Below are 19,594 nucleotides of genomic sequence, written 5' to 3'. Positions count from 1 at the left end.
GAGCCGCATCACCAAGCAGAAAGTAAATGCGTCAAGCATAAACCAAGCTTAAGTCCAGCTGAAATTGCTTTCTTGACTGAGTACTGCACTGCGATGAAACCTGTGGTGAAGATTTTAAACATCCTTCAGTCTGAGACCAACACACACATGGGTTTGCTCCTTCCAGTGAACTTCCAGCTAACAGAAAAAACTCAGCAGACTGGAGACTGTTTCCAAGATGTTTCTGCCACTCTTCAGAGCCAGTCAGGATGGTGTCCATAAGCGCTTTGGTGAGATGATGGAAGACGCTAAGCTGACTGCTGCTGCAATCCTTCTTCCAAAGTTCAAGACCACATATATAGGCATATATATATAGTGTGTATATATATATATATATATATATATATATATATATATATAGCTTGAACCAAGATGGCACCGAATATGGCTGCCTCGTCGCGAGCTCCACCAAGCAACAGCTGTTTTTTGTGTTTACTACTTTTTCTTTTTCTTTATTTTTTCACGAGTAGCACATGTGTCCTTGTGTACGACTGACAAACCTTACTGGACATAAAAGACGGATTTTCTCATTACTTTCCAGAGTTCAGGTTTTTCATCACGGACCCGCCGTTTGCAGATCCCCCATTCATCTCACCTGAGACGCCTTTGTTATGGGCCCGTGGAGGCCGCAAGCACCGACGCAGTTGGATAAGATCTGGCGTTCTGGTTCGACTTAGACTGCGCACAAACAGACCACCATTACCCAGTTTACTACTGGCTAATGTGCAGTCCCTGGAGAACAAGCTGTGCGAGCTTCGGGCTCGGATCTCATTCTAGCGAGAGATGCGGGACTGTTGTGCGATCTGCCTCATAGAAACCTGGCTATTGGACAAAGTACCGGACACCGCAGTACAACTACCAGGGTTCTCCGTGCACCGCTCGGATAGGTCACAGGAGCTTACTGGGATAAGCAGAGGTGGCGGTGTGTGTTTCATGATCAACAACAGCTGGTGTGATTATGCGAACGTGCACCCGGTCAAATCCTTCTGCTCTCCGGACCTGGAGTACCTGATGATTAAGTGCCGGCCATTCTGGCTACCGAGAGACTTCACAGCGGTGATTATTACGGCTGTTTACATTCCCCCACACGCCAACACTGACCGAGCACTCAGAGAACTGTACAGCGCGATCAGCAATGAGGAAACCGTAGACCCAGAGGCGGCGTTTATTACGACTGGGGACTTTAATGAGGGTAACCTGAAGAAAGTCTCACCAAAACTACACCAACACATCCATTTCAATACACGTGGAGACCAGCTACTCGACTACTGCTACACCTCTTTCTGAGATGCGTACAAAGCCCTCCCCTGCGCCCCATTCGGCCAATCAGATCACCGCTCCATCCTGCTTATACCTGCCTACAGGCAGAAGCTGAAACGGGAAGCTCCAACCCTGAGGGTGGTGCATCGTTGGTCGGACCAATCGGAATCTATGCTGCAGGATTGTTTTAATTGCGCGGACTGGGAAATGTTTCACGCGGCTGCAAGAGACATTGATGAATACACAGACTCAGTCTGCGGATTTATCAGAAAATGCGTGGAAGATGTTGTCCCATCCAGAACAGTTAAATCCTTCCCAAATCAAAAACCCTGGATTAATGGAGGTGTTCGAACGGCGCTGGCGGCGCAGAGCACTGCCTTTGCCTCCGCGAACACACCAGACTACAAACACGCACATTACCAACTCCGGAAGACGATCAAAGCAGCCAAACGTGAGTACAGAGACAGGGTAGAGCAACAGTTTGACAACCCCCGGAGTATGTGGCAGGGACTAAACACAATCACAGACTTTAGAGGGAAAACCAGAACACTGCAGACCACAGCCTCTGTGTGAGGATCTAAATGCATTCTATGCCAGATTCGACATGGCGAACAACATGAGACCGGACAGTGTGCGCACCGCGGATGACGTCAGTGCGCACACTGTGTCTGAGGAGGATGTGCGAAGGTGCTTCAGGAGGGTGAACGCATGCAAAGCTACTGGTCCGGACGGGATTCCCAGCCGCGTCCTCAGGTCATGCGAGTATCAGCTGGCTGGAGTGTTTACACACATCTTCAACCTTTCCCTCTCTCTGTCTGTAGTCCCAGCCTGCTTCAAAATGGCCACCATTGTCCCTGTATCCAAATCCTCCACCATCTCCTCACTGAATGACTGGCGACCTGTAGCCCTGACCCCCATCGTGAGCAAATGCTTCGAGAAGTTGGTCAGGGACTTCATCTGCTCTGCACTGCCCGATTCACTGGACCCTCTACAGTTTGCATACCACCACAACAGGTCCACTGATGATGCCATAGCTCTGACACTCCATGCTGCCCTGACACACCTGGAGAAGAGGGACACGTATGTGAGAATGCTGTTTGTAGATTACAGCTCAGCATTCAACACCATCGTTCCCTCGAAGCTGGACAGGAAACTGCAGGATCTAGGACTGAGCAGCTCCCTCTGCAGCTGGATCCTTAACTTTCTGTCTGACAGACACCAGGTGGTCAGACTGGGCAGCACCGCCTCATCCCCCGTCACACTGAACACTGGTGCTCCACAGGGGTGTGCGCTGAGCCCTCTCCTGTACTCACTCTACACCCACGACTGCACGGCCACTAGAAACTCCAACATTATTGTGAAGTTTGCAGACGACACCACAGTGGTGGGTCTCATCACCAACGACGATGAGACGACCTACAGGGAGGAGATCAGCGCCCTGACCCACTGGTGTCAGGACAACAGTCTCACCCTCAATGTCACAAAGACAAAGGAGATGATAATGGACTTCCAGAGGTGCAGAGGAATACACACACCCATCACCATCAACGGTGACGCTGTGGAGAGGGTGAGCAGCTTCCGTTTCCTTGGAGTTCATCTGGCTGAGGATCTTACGTGGTCAGTGCACACGAACAATACAGTGAAGAAGGCACAGCAGCGCCTCTTCTTTCTCAGGAGACTGAAAAGATTTGGCATGAGCCGCCGCATCCTCAGGACCTTCTATCGCTGTGCCATAGAGCTCCCGACCCCACGTGACTCTCAGTTAGTAGACGCCATTTTGGCAGGTAAAAAAAGGTAAACAAACACATGAACGTGAACGGGATCAGCTTGGATTTTACTTCGGAGTTTACTTCACACTTTAAAACCGAAGAAATCGTTTTATATAGTCAGAAATTAAATAGACTAAACATCTCCGACCCTTAACCTGCCCCTGGGATACTTTTTAAAAACGCCAGAAGCTGTCGGAGCGGACTTCTTACCGGACCTAGCCAGGGAACCCCTTGGGATTCCCCCGGAGGAGGAGGCGGCTGGGGAGAGGGAAGTCTGGGACTCTCGACACTACTGCCCGCTCCGACGCCAGAAGCTGTCGGAGCGGACTTCTTACCGGACCTGGCCAGGGAACCCCTTGGGATTTACCCGGAAGAGCTGGCTAAGGCGGCTGGGGAGAGGGAAGTCTGGGCCTCTCAATGCTACATGCCCCCGCAACCTGACTCCGGATACGCGGATGAAAATGGATGGACAAATAACAGATTTACATGTAAGTAGTTTAAATAGAGTGCTGTGCTGTTTGAATGTATAAACTGAACGCCAAGAGAAATCACTAGTTTGATTGTTTTCCATGAATAAAATAAATATGTCAGGCAGGAGCGTCTCAGGATCTGTCTGAGATCTGTCTCGGTGAGACAGATAATAGCAATCCAAAGTGCTTTTTATGTGTGATCTGACAATTGATCAACCATTGCTTAAAAATTAAATACAGCTTAGCCGGTTAATTGCTGTGATCATAAAACACGTAAACGGCAGCACGCAGAAATCACGAGGCACCGTTTTACGTGATGTTTACTTGTTGCTATGAGTAATAAGACAGAAAAAGCCACGCCAAAATAACTAGGAAGCCCACTAAGAATCGTAATGAAAGCATTTAAAATAAATACTATACACAGCTGAGGAAACGTTGGTTTAAGTACCTGATATGAAGCGGTCGCTGCATAAGCGAAAACCTTTACTCTCGGGATCCCACAGCTTCATTTCAGCCCGGTCACTAGCGCGTTTTATTACAATGATCCAACGTTTGCGGCGCTCCGGATCTTGGGGAATCCTGTAGATGGCTCATTCCTTATGTCGTCCGCGACTGTTCTGCATCCTGGAGCACAACAGGAATCTACCATATTTCCTGTCTGATTGAGTTTTCTGACAATAACAAATAGTCCAGCTGCCGGCTTCTACCTGCCAAGATGGCGCCGTTTCGATTTGAACTGTTGCATGCCGGGAGGTGACGTCAACTCCCGGAGCTCTATTGAGAGCATCCTCACTGGATGCATCTCCACCTGGTATGGCAACAGCACCGCTTACAACCACAAAGCTTTCCAGAGAGTAGTGCGGTGTGCAGAAAGGATTATTCGAGGTGAGCTTCCCTCCCTCCAAGACATCTACAGGAAGCGGTGCCTGAGGAAAGCGGGGAGGATCATCAAGGACTCAAGTCACCCCAGCCGTAAACTGTTCAGACTACTTCCATCAGGAAGGAGGTTCTGCAGCATCCGGTCCAGAACCAACAGAATGAGAGACAGCTTTTTCCATCAGGCCTTCAGACTGCTGAACACTTCGCAGACACCTCACCCTCACTACTGAAACTCTAACATTACACACTCCATACTGTACATTAATGCCACTGTTTTGCACATACCAAACACTGTATATTTTATATCTCTTATTTCATTGTTTACTTTATTCATTTGTAAAATATGTATATACGCATTACACACACTCACACGCACACATGTAGAAAAATAAAAAATAAAATACTTAGAACACACATTTACTAATGTATATACCTTACATACTATGTATATTATTACTTAGATTAGCCATTTTTATATTTTGCTTGTTTTCACGTTATTGTATTTTTTGCATAACTCTGTTGCTGTGAAGCTCGCACACAAGAATTTCGCTCGCATGTACTGTACCAGTGTACCTGCACATGTGACGTTACAATAAAAGTGATTTGATTTGATTTGATTTGGGCATGGTCTAAACCTGAATTCAGCATGGTTTCATCTGAAGTACATCATTTTAAGTCTGAAATTGATATGGATTGATTTGAAAGCTATTTACAGAGCAGCCTCAGAATTTAGATACAATGCTTTTGATCTCAATAGTAAAAGAACTATTACAGAACAAGATTTTGAATAAAATCAGAACATGAATATTTAAGTGCACAAATGAATACCGCTGAACTCATGCAGTAGGAATAATGAACTACTAGAACAAGACACAACTTTATTATTTTAATTTTTTTATTTTATTTTATGATCAAACAGATTTTTTTTCAAAAATTCTTGCCATTTTTCTCCCACACAGAGTAAAAGAAAACAAAGTTTGTGTGTCAGGGGCGCAGCTGTCTATTTTCGGATGGATATGCACACATATCCAGCTGCTGTTATTTATTTGTTGTTGGTGTTTATAGAAACTAAATATATCTGCAGAGCTTTAGTCCTGGGACAATATTTTTTTTTATATCTGGGAGGTCCAGCCAAAGCTCTAGCTTATGCTAAAATACCATCCTTTGGAAAATGAAACCAGATCTTTCAGTGGAGTAATTTTAATGGCATAAGAACCATCCTTTTTCAGAATCAACCAATTACTATTTTGTTAACCTGCAAAACCCCATCAGAACCCCCAGAAGTCACCCAGGGAAGTATCTCTTCGACCAGTCGTGCATATTCTGAGGGGGCCTACAACCCTTGGATATATCAGAAGTCCAATCCTTCGCTTTGCCGAGACGGCTTCACTTGCCGACCAGATCCCCAAGAACATAAACTACACTGGTAATGTAGGCTCTTCACAACGGCGTAGGATGCTTTATTAATAATTTGATAACTTGTTAAAACTCAATAAACATTCAGCCATATTTATTTTATGAATCCAGACATCACATATTTTATAAGTCACTTAATTACACAACAAAAACTAATGTGTTAAAATTTCAGGGTTAAACATTTGTGAGTTAATTTTAACTCTCACAGTGTTGTTTTAGCACTTTTGGATTAAAACGGTGTCTAGTGTTTGAGTTTTTTTCCAGAGTTAAATGTACTGGTGTTGGATCTTCTTTGCTAAGAGTATAATAAGCTCCTCCCGACCTATTTCTCAGTCTACCTTGGTGCAATTTGAAAACGGGTCCATTTTGTTCGTCTCCTGCTGTCTAACCCCGAACACGGTAAGTACAATTTAGCCAAACACTTTTCAAAGTGTGTGATGTAACTATTTCTAAAAGCTAATACCTAACTGAACGGTTGCTGAATGTGTGTTATTTCTGCAATAACTTCACAAACTGTATCTGCTAGCTAGCAGCCCACATGAAGCAGCTTGCTAGCTCATGGTAACTGTTAGTAGGGTTGAAAATGTTAATGTGTTATTGTGGGTCGACACATGTATTAATGCCAACAACTATTTAACCGTTCACTGTACCATATTTATTGTTTTTGAAGGCCGTTGCTCACCGGCTCTTAACCGTGTAGTTTCATAATAACCCAATAAAACACATTTTGGGCATGCGCCGCGCACCATCAGTAATGACCGCGTGTGTGCTTCAAACACCGTGCGCGTGCCCCAGTTTGGGCCGCGTGCTTTAAAGGGAATTTTTGGACTTTTGAATTTTTTGCTCGTGATTGCCCCCTCAGGCCAAAGGTGTAACGGCAGCTTCAATAGTAGGCTCGTGCACGAGGCGCGCATGCTGTACGTGCACACTCCTTAACGAAAATAACAGCTGAGACAGTCCTGTGTGGGTGTGGGTGTGTGGCCCGGAGCTGGGACGTAATTTTGGGGGGGGACGGGTGGGACATGTCCCCCCCACTTTTTCAAAAGGCAGTTTCGGTCCCCTTCACTTTTTTCCGTCCAAAAACAATATTACGCTCCATTAAATGGATTTGATTGAGCACTAGGACCGAAACGGAAACCGGTTTCCTATTAGACCCACCCAAAAGCTAATCTATTGGCTCTGCTGATACTTGCTAACGTATTATTGGCTGTTGCTGCTGTCACTCCAAGTTGTAAACAGAACGTGCTCACGTTGTTTTGCTAGTTTGGAGCCGATAGGGAACACCGGTACTGAGTCACATCGTCAACTAGACGCTGTGTAATATCAGAGCTCAGCTCAGCTTCCATTATATAACATTTGAATAAGTGTTCATTTGTGAGTCTTTGGTAGTTATGCACAGCCAGGCGGCAGCATGTCAAGAAACGAAAGTGGATATAAGAGACTTCTTTCAAAGTCAAAACGTAAGTTGGAACATGTGACACCGCTGCATTAAGCTCAGACTCACCTCCTCCTTCACAAACATACTCAAAACTAACTTTTACAAACTCATCTCCACATAACTGACTCCTCAGACACAATGTATTCGTATTATTATAATTATTATTATTTATTATTATTATTACTATTATCATCATGATTATTATTACTAGTAGTAGTAGTAGTAGAAGTGTAACTTCAAAACTTTTATCATATAACTTTATTGTAAACTTATCTATTGCAATGTATATGTTCACATTAAAAAGCTCTGAAAAATGAACAGTATCATCATCGTCAACAGATTTTTTTAAGCTTAATGTCAAAGATGTACTCTTTTCATTAGATTTATCTTATTTTTTCCATTTATTTTTTGTGTGTTGAAATGCAACAACTGTTTAAACACTTTTAAGGGAAAAAACATATTTAATATGTTTTTATACACTCAAATTGGTAATGAATAATTTACACATTATATTAATAATAATTGTGAATCATACTAGAACCATCCTGTAAATATTTCTGTTTGTTCCATTCCAAAATCTCCCACTGTTTATAGTTCATGCATCTTTTTTTCAGGTGAGTTACAGAGATGCAGGAGGAGAGACCGGTGAAGGTACAGCAGGAGAGGCTGTAGGAGATGGAGGACGAGAGCCTGGAGGAGATGGAGCAGAGGCTGGAGGCTCACAGGTGAGGTTGAAATAATGAAGATACGATAGACATAAAATTGATCATTGTGACAAATGTTAGGGTGATGATCATGTGTAAAACATTAGTTCAGCATGTCCTCTAACACAGCAAATGAACTAACAGCCAGATCTCAGGAGGGACCGTTTATGTATAAATACTTTTTATACTTTTGACTGGGCCTGGGAAAGTAACAAATTTTGCTGGACGATATTTTGTCCAACAAATTGTTGATGATAAACGATATCATTGTCAACATTATCTAGACCAAAATAACCACTAATATAATGTTAATATATCATAATAATGCAAGTACACCCTTTAAAATGCAACAAATAAACCTTCATTTAACATTGAAATGTCCAGAACCAGAACTTCTAAATGAATAAAAATAACAAACAAAAATTAAATAAAAAAAAGAATCTCACTCCCTGTTAGAAAATGTTGCACCAAAAACAATAAAAAAAGACCCAAAACAATAAATACAATGGCCTATCCATTGTCAACAGCCAAAACTGCACTTCAATAATGATAATAAATATTAATGATAATAGAGTTGTACATTTTTTAACTTTGATATATATATATATATATATATATATATATATATATATATATATATATATATATATATATATATATATATATATACATATTGAGGATGAAAAAATTATTGAGATGGGCATGTGACGTGTCAAAGGGTCTTTACATAACACCCCCACCCCAAATCCGCACAAGCCTGCTGTGTCCCCCCCACTTCTGAAATCAAAATTTCGTCCCTGGCCCGGAGGACAGAAGAGCACAGCAAATTAATAAAAATAATGTGCCTTTGTCTCTGCAGCTGCACTTTCTCGTCGGCCGGCCGAACGTGCTGTGTGTGTGTGTGTGTGTGTGTGTGTGTGTGTGTGTGTGTGTGTGTGTGTGTGTGTGTGTGTGTGTGTGTGTGTGTGTGTGTGTGTGTGTGTGTGTGTGGCTCGGAGGATAGAGGACAGGAGAACACGCAGCTAATTAATTAAATAATTTGGTTCTGTACCTTTCTCTTCAGCACAGCCGACAAAGGTTTATGATGGGTCAGTCCTCCTGCATGCTCAGATCATTCCCTTCCCTTTCTTGAAAAATTGTTCCAAAATGAAAGTTGAACCCACATCTTTTTTATCCGTGAATTCAATGCCGTTCGGCAAGTCTCAAATAAAAATTTGGGCATCTTACAAAATATACCATTAATGTAAAAAAGAAACTCTAAACAAACATTGTTCACATCCAGAATCGAACCCAGGTCTTCTGTATGAGAGTCAGATGTTTTACTAGGTGAGCTAAAGCAATAGTTACATTCATTGTATCTGTAACTTTTATATCCTTGATAACAGCTGAAACAACGTCAAACCAAAGAACGGTTCGGAGCGAAAATGGCTATTTTGTAGCTAATTTGCAGGAAATGTCTAGAAGAAAGTTCTACAGAAAGTTGCTAATGGTCCTCAGAAATGTAGCTAGGTTCGTCACTAGGTGTTAGGAGTTGGCACTGCTTCTCTCTCTGCTGCTAAAGCTACTGATAGCAAATGCTACGGGCTATGCCTGAGCGTGAACGAATGAAGCAGCCTGCTCGACCCGAGCAGCTCTCTTTTTCTGTGATTTTACAGAAAAACAGGCAATCACAGTAAAAATGCCAGGGCTCATTCTACAGGACCAGTGCATTGCAGGAGAATGTATGAAGAAGAAATTTATTATTTCTATACATGTTTTCACTGTCAAACTTTCTTATAGTCCCTTTAAGCACCTTGTGTGTCACCTTGATCGAAAAGCTCCTGAAAGAAATGTTTTGTGAGAATGTCAGCACTGAACGATCGAGTATCTGCACGGTGTGCAGAGAAGCTTGGTGACAGACATCTGAGAAAACCATGCTGAACCAACCCAATTTGAAATAAAAGCACTGATGTTGATGCAGTTGTTCAGTAGTTATTTAAAATTAAGTATATAATGTGTCAAGACATCATCCCTAAATTAAAAAATATATATATGCACCTTATTTATATGCCGTAAAAACGAGACATGGATTATTATTTGTTTATTTTCAGCATTAAATTATATTATTATAGTATTTATTTTTGTATATTTTCCTTTTCATTTATTTTTTTTACTTCAAAAATCTATATTTGAGACGCATGTATTTCTATATCGATCCCAATAAAAATGGGCAATGTGAAAATAAAATAAAAACAATATTAGTAAACTAACAAATGTGTTTTTTTTTTGTTTGTTTATTCCATGCACAAGTGAAATGCTGATCCAGGTTAAGTATGGTGACTGGCAAAAGTATGTGAATTTGGATGAGGCTCAGAGGGAGTTCGGCTTTCATCAGTTCCACGAGAAAGGTTTATTTGTTTAAACTCCGTTGAAGGAAACAATAGACATTTAAATGCGTTTGAAGTGCAGTTGGTTTTATTAATCCATGATGAGTAAAGGGGGGAAAGCAACGTATTTTCATTTTTGTAATGAGTACATCCTTCTAATCGTATAATCAACATAAAATAAAAATTATATACTCAAATAAAGCAAATTTTAAAATCTGGCTAATTAGATAATTGGGTTTTTTTTTCAACTACCCATTTAAACAAAATTTTCCTTTCTACTTTTCCAGTCTTAGAAAGATTTTGCCTGTCACCTGATGCAAACATTACATACATGGATGAAACAGGAAATGAAGTTGATGGAGAAATATTCAGTGACCTCATTATACAAGGCAATGTGGTGCTGATAGTCTTGTGCAATGAAGGTGAGCTATAAAAGCAAATATATAATTCTACAGCTCTTCAAATACAATAACATTTCTGATGTTGTCTTTTAGAGCTCTCGGTTTGGTCTTTTGCTTCAGAATTGTCTGAATCAAGTTTCAGCTCCAATGCATCAACATCAACAATATTGATGGATGAGATCCCACGCAAGAAGCAAAAAACTGAGCGTGCTAATGTTGCAGTGTCAGCTAAAAAGGTTTACCCAGATTTCTGTGTGCCTCTAAACTCTTTAATCCTGTTTTGCCATGTTTAGGTAATCTGCATAGCACCGTGTAATGGATCTTTTATCCGTTTATCATTTGATAGCTGGTTGAAGGTGTCCTACGAAGCAAGTCTGGTGGTGAAGAAGTACTGCAGGAGTATGAAACAACTGAAACCTTAACTGATGCCACAAGAAGACACATAGGTGTGTTTTTACGCTTATTACTGCGAGAATGGACCATCTGTTCACTAATTTAATATCTTCTGACAGGCACCTCCCTACTAAAGCGATCCGAGAGGAGTATGCCCTGGGAATAGTGACACTCTTCCCATCCCTCAAGGATCCACATACAGTACTGAGAAAGGCTATGTAATGTTCTTTATCAATTGCAAACTTGCTTTCTGAAACCACACTTTATGACATTTCATTTTACATAATAAATGTATGATTGTTTTATTTTTGTCCTTTATCAGGAACACTTTTATGATGCGGCAAGTAGCACAGGATACATTTTGTGGCGCCTAAAAACAGTCCAAAGGAAGATTCGAAAAGGGTCACCTATGCCACCAAGTAGCTCCAGTGAAATTTCATATGGAGGCCCCAATGTCCAGAGAGCTGTTAATGTTGAAATCAAGCTTTTGGAGGATGCCTGCCAGGAGGCCATATCTCTGCTTAATCACACACTATAATAATAATAATAATAATGCATTGAACTTATATAGCGCTTTTCAAAACCCCCAAAGACGTTTTCACACACTCTCACATTCACACACTGCTAGTGATGGTAAGTTACTTGTAGCCACAGCCGCCCTGGGCAGGTCTGACAGAAGCGAGGCTGCCATTTGGCGCCGTCGGCCCCTCTGACCACCACTAACACAGGCAAGTTGTGTGAAGTGTCTTGCCCAAGGACACAACAGCAGGATACCCCTGGCGGGAGCTGGAATCAAACCCATGACCCTCCGATCATGAGGCAACCCACTCTATCACCTGAGCTACTGCTGCCCCAGGGTCCTGGTTTTTCAGAAGATGAGAGAAACTTTTCAGCATCGTCAGAAGCTTATCAAAGATGCCAACGGAGGAACAGATATTCTGAAAACCTTCCCACGGTTCCTGGATACAAAAGGACTGGAAGGTGTTCATAAGTTGTTAAAGTCTTCCAAAGTAAATTTTTACCAAATAATGATAATTTAATCTCTGCTTTTTGTCAAAGGCTGATCAAGACTTCAGTCTTCTGTTTAATGAAGACACCTCCTCCAGACTGTTGCAGAAGAAGAAGAAGAAAATATCATTTCTATAGCGCCTCTCAAGATAAAAAAAAATCACCAGGCGCTTCACAAAAACAAAAAATGTAAAAATATAAAAAAAGCATTTAGAAAATGTTGAAAAATATATTTAAAATGAGCAAAAATAGGCAATTGTGATTAAAAAAAAGTTAAGAAAGAGAGAGTGAACAGGAAAGAGGGAAATCAGTGGATCCTGAGGAAGGTGGAATAGGTGGGGAGAGCAGAATAAAGAGAGAGTGGTGAAGAAGGTCATGCAAAAGCCAGCTTGAACAAGTGAGTCTTCAGCTGCTTTTTAAAGGAGTTCACTGAGTCCACTGATCTCAGGCTCAGGGGGAGAGAGGTCCAGAGTCTGGGGGCCACAGCAGCAAATGATCTGTCACCTTTGGTCTTTAGCCTGGTGCTGCACAACCAGTAGGCTTTGGTCACTGGACCTCAGGGACCTGCTGGGGGTGTAGGGACTATGAAGATCACCAATGTAAGATGGTGCTTGTCCATGTAAGGCCCTATAGACCAGAACCAGGATCTTGAAATGAACCCTGAAGTTGACTGGCAGCCAGTGAAGCTGGAGGAGAAGCGGGGTGATGTGGGTGTGTTTGGAGGACTTGGTCAGAAGCCGAGCACAGGCATTCTGAACCACCTGTAGATGATTCAGGGAGGTTCTGCTCAGACACGTGAAAAGAGAGTTACAGTAGTCTAAAGCCCTTTTCAGACAGACATTCTGGAACATTTTCGGACAATTCAATCCGGTTTTTAACCGGAACTGTGCTTTCAGACACACCACTTTTGTACCGGAACTTGTCCTTTCGGCTGCATTCACACAGCAGGGAAAAGTTCCAGATGTCTGATGGCTGCGGGGGGTGGGGTGGGGTGGGGTGGGAATCGGACTTATATTAAGAAGAAGAAGAAGAAAATATCATTTCTATAGCGCCTCTCAAGATAAAAATCACGAGGCGCTTAAGCATAATTCTGCGCACACGAAGACGCATAAGAGACCTGGATGATGAAGCTCAATGGTTAAGGGAATCACTGAAGCGGTGTGAAGCGCTCCGTCGCGCGTCTAGGCGGTACCGTAGGAGGCGAGCTGCCGTGGTTCGCCGCTTGCTACAGCAGCGGGCTATATAGGTGCGCACGGCGTCCCCCGGTCCCCTCCTCCTCCCTCTTGTCCGGAACTTTACCTCACCAGTCTGAAGCAGCCACCCTGTCCGTAACAAGTCCGGACCTGTTACTAGGGGCTCCGTCCGGATAAATTTCGGAACACGTTATCCGGATGTTTGTATTCAGACAGAAAGGTCTTACGGACAGATTCCGGAACATTTCCGTTTTTCATGGCCTGTCTGAAGGGGGCTAGTGTGAGGAGATGAAGGTGTGGAGAACTGTCTCAAGTTCAGAGCGGGACAGAATGGGACTCAGAAGTGGGATGGGTTCTTCAAGCCAAATGTCATCAAAGACGCAAAGCGGCTCACTTCAACACCTGAGTTAAGAAGTTTGGTCCAGTCAGCAGAACGATCTCCAGGAGATGATCAAGATGAGGCATCTGGTGAATGCCTAAGTAAATCTGAACTCGATTGACAGTTTAAACTTTCCAATACTGCTCAATGTTTTCATAAAGTTAAGAGAAGTGTGGTCAGATGGTGACAAAGAAAGGGAAGGTAGTCCACACAGAAGGGGTCTCACCCCCAGAAGAAACAATAGCAGACATTAAGGACAGCTACAAGTACCTTGGTATCCCACAAGCAAACAGCAACCTCGATGAAGCCACAAGGAAAGGAGCCACAGCAAAATACCAATGAGGGGTAATGCAAGTACTAAGAAATGTTTTCAATGGCAAGAACAAGATCTGGGCAACAAACAGCTACGCCCTGCCAGTAATCCGATATCCTGCAGGAATAATAAGCTGGCCAAAGGAAGAATCATAGACCACAGATGTTAAGACACGGAAGCTCCTAACCATGCATGGAGGTTTCCATCCTAAATCCAGCACCCTAGCCATCAGGAAGAAGGCAGCGGAATAATGAATGTGAGAGCCACTGTCCAGAATGAAACATCCAATACCCATAAGTACATCAAGGCCCAAACAGATAATGGCGAACAGAGCAGTCACTGGAAATACCATAATGGGAGGAAAAACCCCTACACAGGATGTACCACCGACAGATAACTAAAGTGACTTATATCAAGAAATCCTACCAATGACTAGAAAGAGCTGGTCTGAGGCACTCATCATAACTACACAGGGAAGGCCCTGAACACCAGAGCAACAGAGGCCAAGATCTACCACACCAGACAAGACCCAATGTGTAGCTATGCAAAGAGGCCCCTGAGACAATCCACCACATAACTGCTGGGTGTAAAATGCTGGCAGGGAATGCATACATGGAACACCACAACCAAGTGGCTGGCATATTGTACAGTAACATCTGTGCAGACTACTGGGAGAGGGACTGGAAGCCCCAGGGTCAAAGTGGTTAACTCCCCCTAATGTGGTTGAGAACGAGAGAGCCACACACAGTGGCGGTTGTACATGGAATAACTCTGGGCTGAAGCGCCTCGTGAATTTTATCTTCAGAGGCGCTATAGAAATGATACTTTCTCCCTCTTCTTCTACTCCCCAGGCAAGACATCCCTTGTGCCATCTTTGGCTGCCATCTGTGCAGTCACAAAGCCACTTGCCCTGTAGCTGCGGAGACCTTGCTCAGTCTTCTTCCAAAGACTCACAGCTAGGTCCACATGCATATTTGGAGACTGCATGAGTTTGCTGGCGTGCTATGAGCAGTAGACCAGTAAGGTATTTCATTAACATGTTCAGTAGTAGTGGAAATGATAATAACAGGATAGTTAGTGAGGACTGGGACTTTTTTTCTGCTTGTAGAGTTTGATTATTATGAGAACATGAATCTTGATCAACGTGTTTTTGTTGTTGTTCAGGAGGCAGGCTGCAGTGCACATTCAACGAATCGCGATTGAATCATTAAAAAAGGATTCAAGGAATTTATTCGAGCCATTCACTTGAAACTTTCAGTGCTATTTGCTCTGTTAGCAATTAGTTGACCAAATTCAACAGTTAAAATCCCCAGTTAACTGGTTAAAAAAATATTTAAAACGTGCATCCTAGTATGAGAACGTACTACCTTTCTTTTCTTCTTTTCCTGAATTGGGCACCTGATGGTTTTGGCCTTTTTCTGTCCATCTCGTTTGGCACTCGACTCAATAAACAGGTTTCTGATTGTCGATGACAACAACCAGGAGTCAAGACTAAACCAATTGACCTTGGTGGGTGACCACAAAATCATTTTGTTCTTCCTACTTTTTGGGGGGGGGGGGGGGGATTTCCCACAGTTCAGAAAACGTGAAGGATTTATAAGCCTGTATTTATAATATTGTGAATTAAATGTGCATTATATGGAAGAACAACAAGGTGTGATTGACTTCAGCCATCTCATACAGTTGATTCAGGCCCCCCACCCTCCGCATCAAACCCCTGACGCCAAAAGTGCCCTTTTACGTCACTAATGTACGAAAAGGGGGTTTCCCCTTTTCTGACTGCAGATCCTAATGCAGCATAAGACTGACACGATGGGATGTCCTCAGCCAGGGCACCAAACGAGCTCATTGTACCGCAGTAGCGGTTTTAGGTACGGGCAGACCGGGCGGCTGCCCGGGGCGGCATTTTTTCTTGATACAAAGGGGCGCACAATCGCTAAGTGAAAAACAAAAAAAAAGAAAGAAGCATGCGCCGCAACATGGTTTTCTATCTGTTAGATATCACTGTGTCTGGATTGGAACCAGCACGTTGGAGCACCCTGCAGCTACAGGCGCTCCTGCTCACTGAGAGGGTTCAGGCGAGCGCCGTGTGTGTGAAGAAGAGAATGGGGAGGGAGAGGGGAAATTCACCTCTGGGTCTCTCCAAAATGAAACAGACGAACACATTCTCACTCCCAGAGCTTCAAAAACAAACGCTTGGTCACTGTAAGGGTAACGTGTTAGCTAGCAAGATGGTTAAGGTTAGGATAGGGGTGAGTGGAAGGTTAAATAACAAGAGGATAAGGTTCGGGTGCAGACACTGCGACTTTTTCACTCGTAGCACTCAGCTTCAGCTCAAACTGTACGACTTCCCCACAGAGCAGATCTCACGAGTCATGCGCTCACACAGTATGACCCAGTTGTTGGATGCGACCTGACTGTTCACACTGGACGTCTGGTAGCAACACGTCAGACCTAAAAATATGCTAAAAATAGCAGTTTCTACACACATAAATAAAAACGAATGATGTGTATTAATAGGGAAATAGCTTGCGAGCCATGTTGACGCATGTTTGCACATGCACTGTGAGCATTTCTGGTACTTTTTGGGTCGCAGCCGCTCACAGCGCCGCTTCAACAGTGCAATACCCTCACGAGGGATGAGCAAAGTATCAAACACTCCAGAAAGTCATGCTGGTCACGTGGTGTTGATAGCCTCCCGTAGCCCCTGTTTACTACACAAAACTCGCCCCAATCTTGTAGATTCTTGCACGAGGAGAAAATTGGCTCCAAAAAGTGAAAAAGTCGCAAAGTGTCTGCCCGGCTTACAGCTCCCTGAAGCTGCCACAGCGTTACAACAAACTGATGGCGTTGTTTTGTAAAACGGCTCAATACTCACCCAGGTGAATGCCATCCAGGTGGGAACATCTCTTCTTCGTCACATTCATATCCACATAGAAAAGAATAACAGGGTGTCCAAAGTTTTGCCCTGGGTTGAGATCAAGCACCAGCACAGCATCATGGACCGTGAAGTCCTGAAGAGGCTGCTGGTGTCTGTGTGGAGCTTGACCTCTGTTCTTTTCAAAGTTAAAACCTCGTTGTAACTTGGAGTCGAGTACAATGTTGGAAAAGTCTGGTAGGATAGCAACAACTTTGTCCAAAGGACCTAGAAGAACGTGAAAGACAAAATGTTGCTGCTGTAAACTTATAGCTTTAATAAAGAGTAGAATGTCAGCACCAGAGAGACACACCTTAAAACTAACTGTTTCTTGGAGAGGAGCAGACAAAGGACAGCATCTTAAAGAACAAGAAATCACAGATTTGTTTTAAGACTCATTGGAGAAAAAGATCAAATAAATTGGTACCTGAATAAATAAAACTGGGAAGAAAATCCTAAAGTAGTGTAAATAAAAAGATAAGTGAATACTGTAGTGAAACAAGTCATTTTATTTTATTAACCCAAACACTTTATGCATTTATAATAAACCACTAGCTTTAGATGAGTGAAAAGATTCAGACTTGAATTTCTGAGGCTTTCCTCTTAAATAAAGCGGCTTGTAAATCTTTATCAGAAAAATATATTTTAACTAATAGTTGTTGAAAAATATCTTGTCTAACTACCTAAATGACTGATCAACTACAGGACACATTGAATTCAACTGAGAAAGAACGCTCCTTAACTAAATCTTGCCTAACAACCAGGAAATGCTTACATTAAAAAGCTAAACACTCATATTCAGTGTTTCCCCTACACAGGGACAATTCCAGCGCCTGTGAGAGATGTTTGAGATGTTGGTATGGGTTTTGGGGAGCCTTTTCACCGTGGCTGCCTACCAGAACGTTGTTCATGCCAAACCTTTCCCCCGTGCACTCAGGCAAAAGCGATGGAGGGCAGTGAGGGATAAATAGAAGTAGACGATAGTGAGTGTAATCCTGACTAAAGAATGCATGAGGATGCATCATGAATTTAGCTTAACATGATAGGTATTTTTTCCCTGAAGGAGAAAAAATGACTGGTAATATTGTGAATGATAGGATATGAGCCACTTCTAGATCAAATTTAAATTATTTTACAGTATTTATAAATATATAATTAAATGAAAGTGCTTGTGGGACATTTGAGACATGCATCTCTAGGTCTCACCTGTAGACAGACAGACACACAGACAGACAGAGAGATGGATAGATAATGAAATTGTAAGATTTTTTTTAGGATTCTGAAATATTTTATCCTATTGTCTGTGAAAGGGTATTATTTAAAATGTATGTATTTTAGTGGTAAACGACTTCCAAAATGTCAGAATTGTCAAAATAGAAAAAATCGTGATAAAATCATGATTGTGATTTTTTTCCCATATCTCCCACCCCTACTTTGAACACAATATGATTAAATTTAATTTACTAAAATAATCTTGTAATTAAATAATAATGATGCATTTTAAGCAGATTCTGGTGGAGCTGAGTTGTCTGCTGCATTCTCCAGCAAGTGTGTGACGATGTGAAAGCCTCCTACCTGCAGCAGCTCGTAGTTCTGTAACGTAGACAGCCACAGACGACAGCGGCAGAGGCACCAGATGCCTGCAATCTGCCTCAGACATAGAGGACATTTGGAGGCAGCGGTCCAGCTGGGTCCACTGCAGCAGCTGGAGACCAGAACGGACCCAACGTTCCACCCGGGCCGGGACCAAGCTGCCTGCTGGGGCCACGGGGTGAGCGGGTTGGAGGCTGGAAAACAAAGCTGCAAAAAGCCAAAGGAGCTGCTTCTTCATGTTTGTTTCTCTCCTGTTTTATTTGTTCAGTTTTCTTTTTATTCCTGCTTTTTCTCAGTTTCTCCTGAAATATTCCTCTTTCATAGGAGCCAGTTGAGTTGTAATTTTTAGATGTTTACAGAAACACAGAATGACCCAAAATCTGTCTCTACTTCTCGTTGCAGAGACAACCAACACAGACTTGTTGTGGTCAATTTATTGTCATCAGTGCTTCTTTTAAATAATTTTTGTCTTCAGTTTTTTCTTTTGTTTGCATCCTAGAGACTTCAACAAGAGCTTTGTTGTATTTTAGATCATTTGTACTTCATGTTTCTTTCCTTCCTCTTCTTGTCTTCTGGATTTAGAAAACGCAAAATAATGTCCAGTCGTCTTCTGAAGAAAGAAGTTAAGTTTTCATCCCTTTCTTTTGCTTTTTCTCCCTTTGAACATTTAGCTGTGGAAGATAACAGAATGGTCCGAGGATTCCACAAGGCAAACCCAACTTGTCCTGCAGGTTGTCTTCAGCTCTGAGGAGACAAGCTGCTGCTGCTTAGCATCTATCTGCTTCTCTCTCTCTCTCTCTCTCTCTCTCTCTCTCTCTCTCTCACACACACACACACACGCACACACACACACACCACACACGCACACAAAGGGCTTTATCTTCAGTTTGAAAGCTCTTACAAGAAAGGAAGGGAAAGGGAAGGATGGAAAAGGTAGAACAATGGCAGGTGGAAAATGAAGGACAAATAATCCTAATAAAGGGAATATGTAACAAGTAACTGACAAGAGGGGAGTGAAGGGGATCACGTTACCCAAGAAAAGATCAAATAACTTGA

General features: G+C 42.6%; 1 protein-coding gene across 1 annotated transcript in view; it reads right to left on the bottom strand.

Annotated features, from left to right (window-relative positions):
- Nucleotides 1-19,337, bottom strand: part of si:ch211-67e16.11 (uncharacterized) — a 47,258-nt gene extending 27,921 nt beyond the window's left edge. Inside the window, exons 1-2 of the mRNA XM_054747241.2 lie at nt 18,521-19,337; nt 16,907-17,173 (exon numbers count right to left, since the gene is read on the bottom strand). Of these exons, the coding sequence (XP_054603216.1) occupies nt 16,907-17,173; nt 18,521-18,776 (523 nt within the window). The 5' untranslated portion in view covers nt 18,777-19,337. The remainder of the gene's footprint in view (nt 1-16,906; nt 17,174-18,520) is intronic.
- Between the last annotated feature and the right edge of the window lie 257 nt (nt 19,338-19,594).

The sequence above is a fragment of the Nothobranchius furzeri genome, chromosome 14 (assembly GCF_043380555.1).
Source record: "Nothobranchius furzeri strain GRZ-AD chromosome 14, NfurGRZ-RIMD1, whole genome shotgun sequence".
Lineage (NCBI taxonomy): Eukaryota > Metazoa > Chordata > Actinopteri > Cyprinodontiformes > Nothobranchiidae > Nothobranchius > Nothobranchius furzeri.
This window is presented reverse-complemented; position numbering and strand designations above follow the sequence as displayed.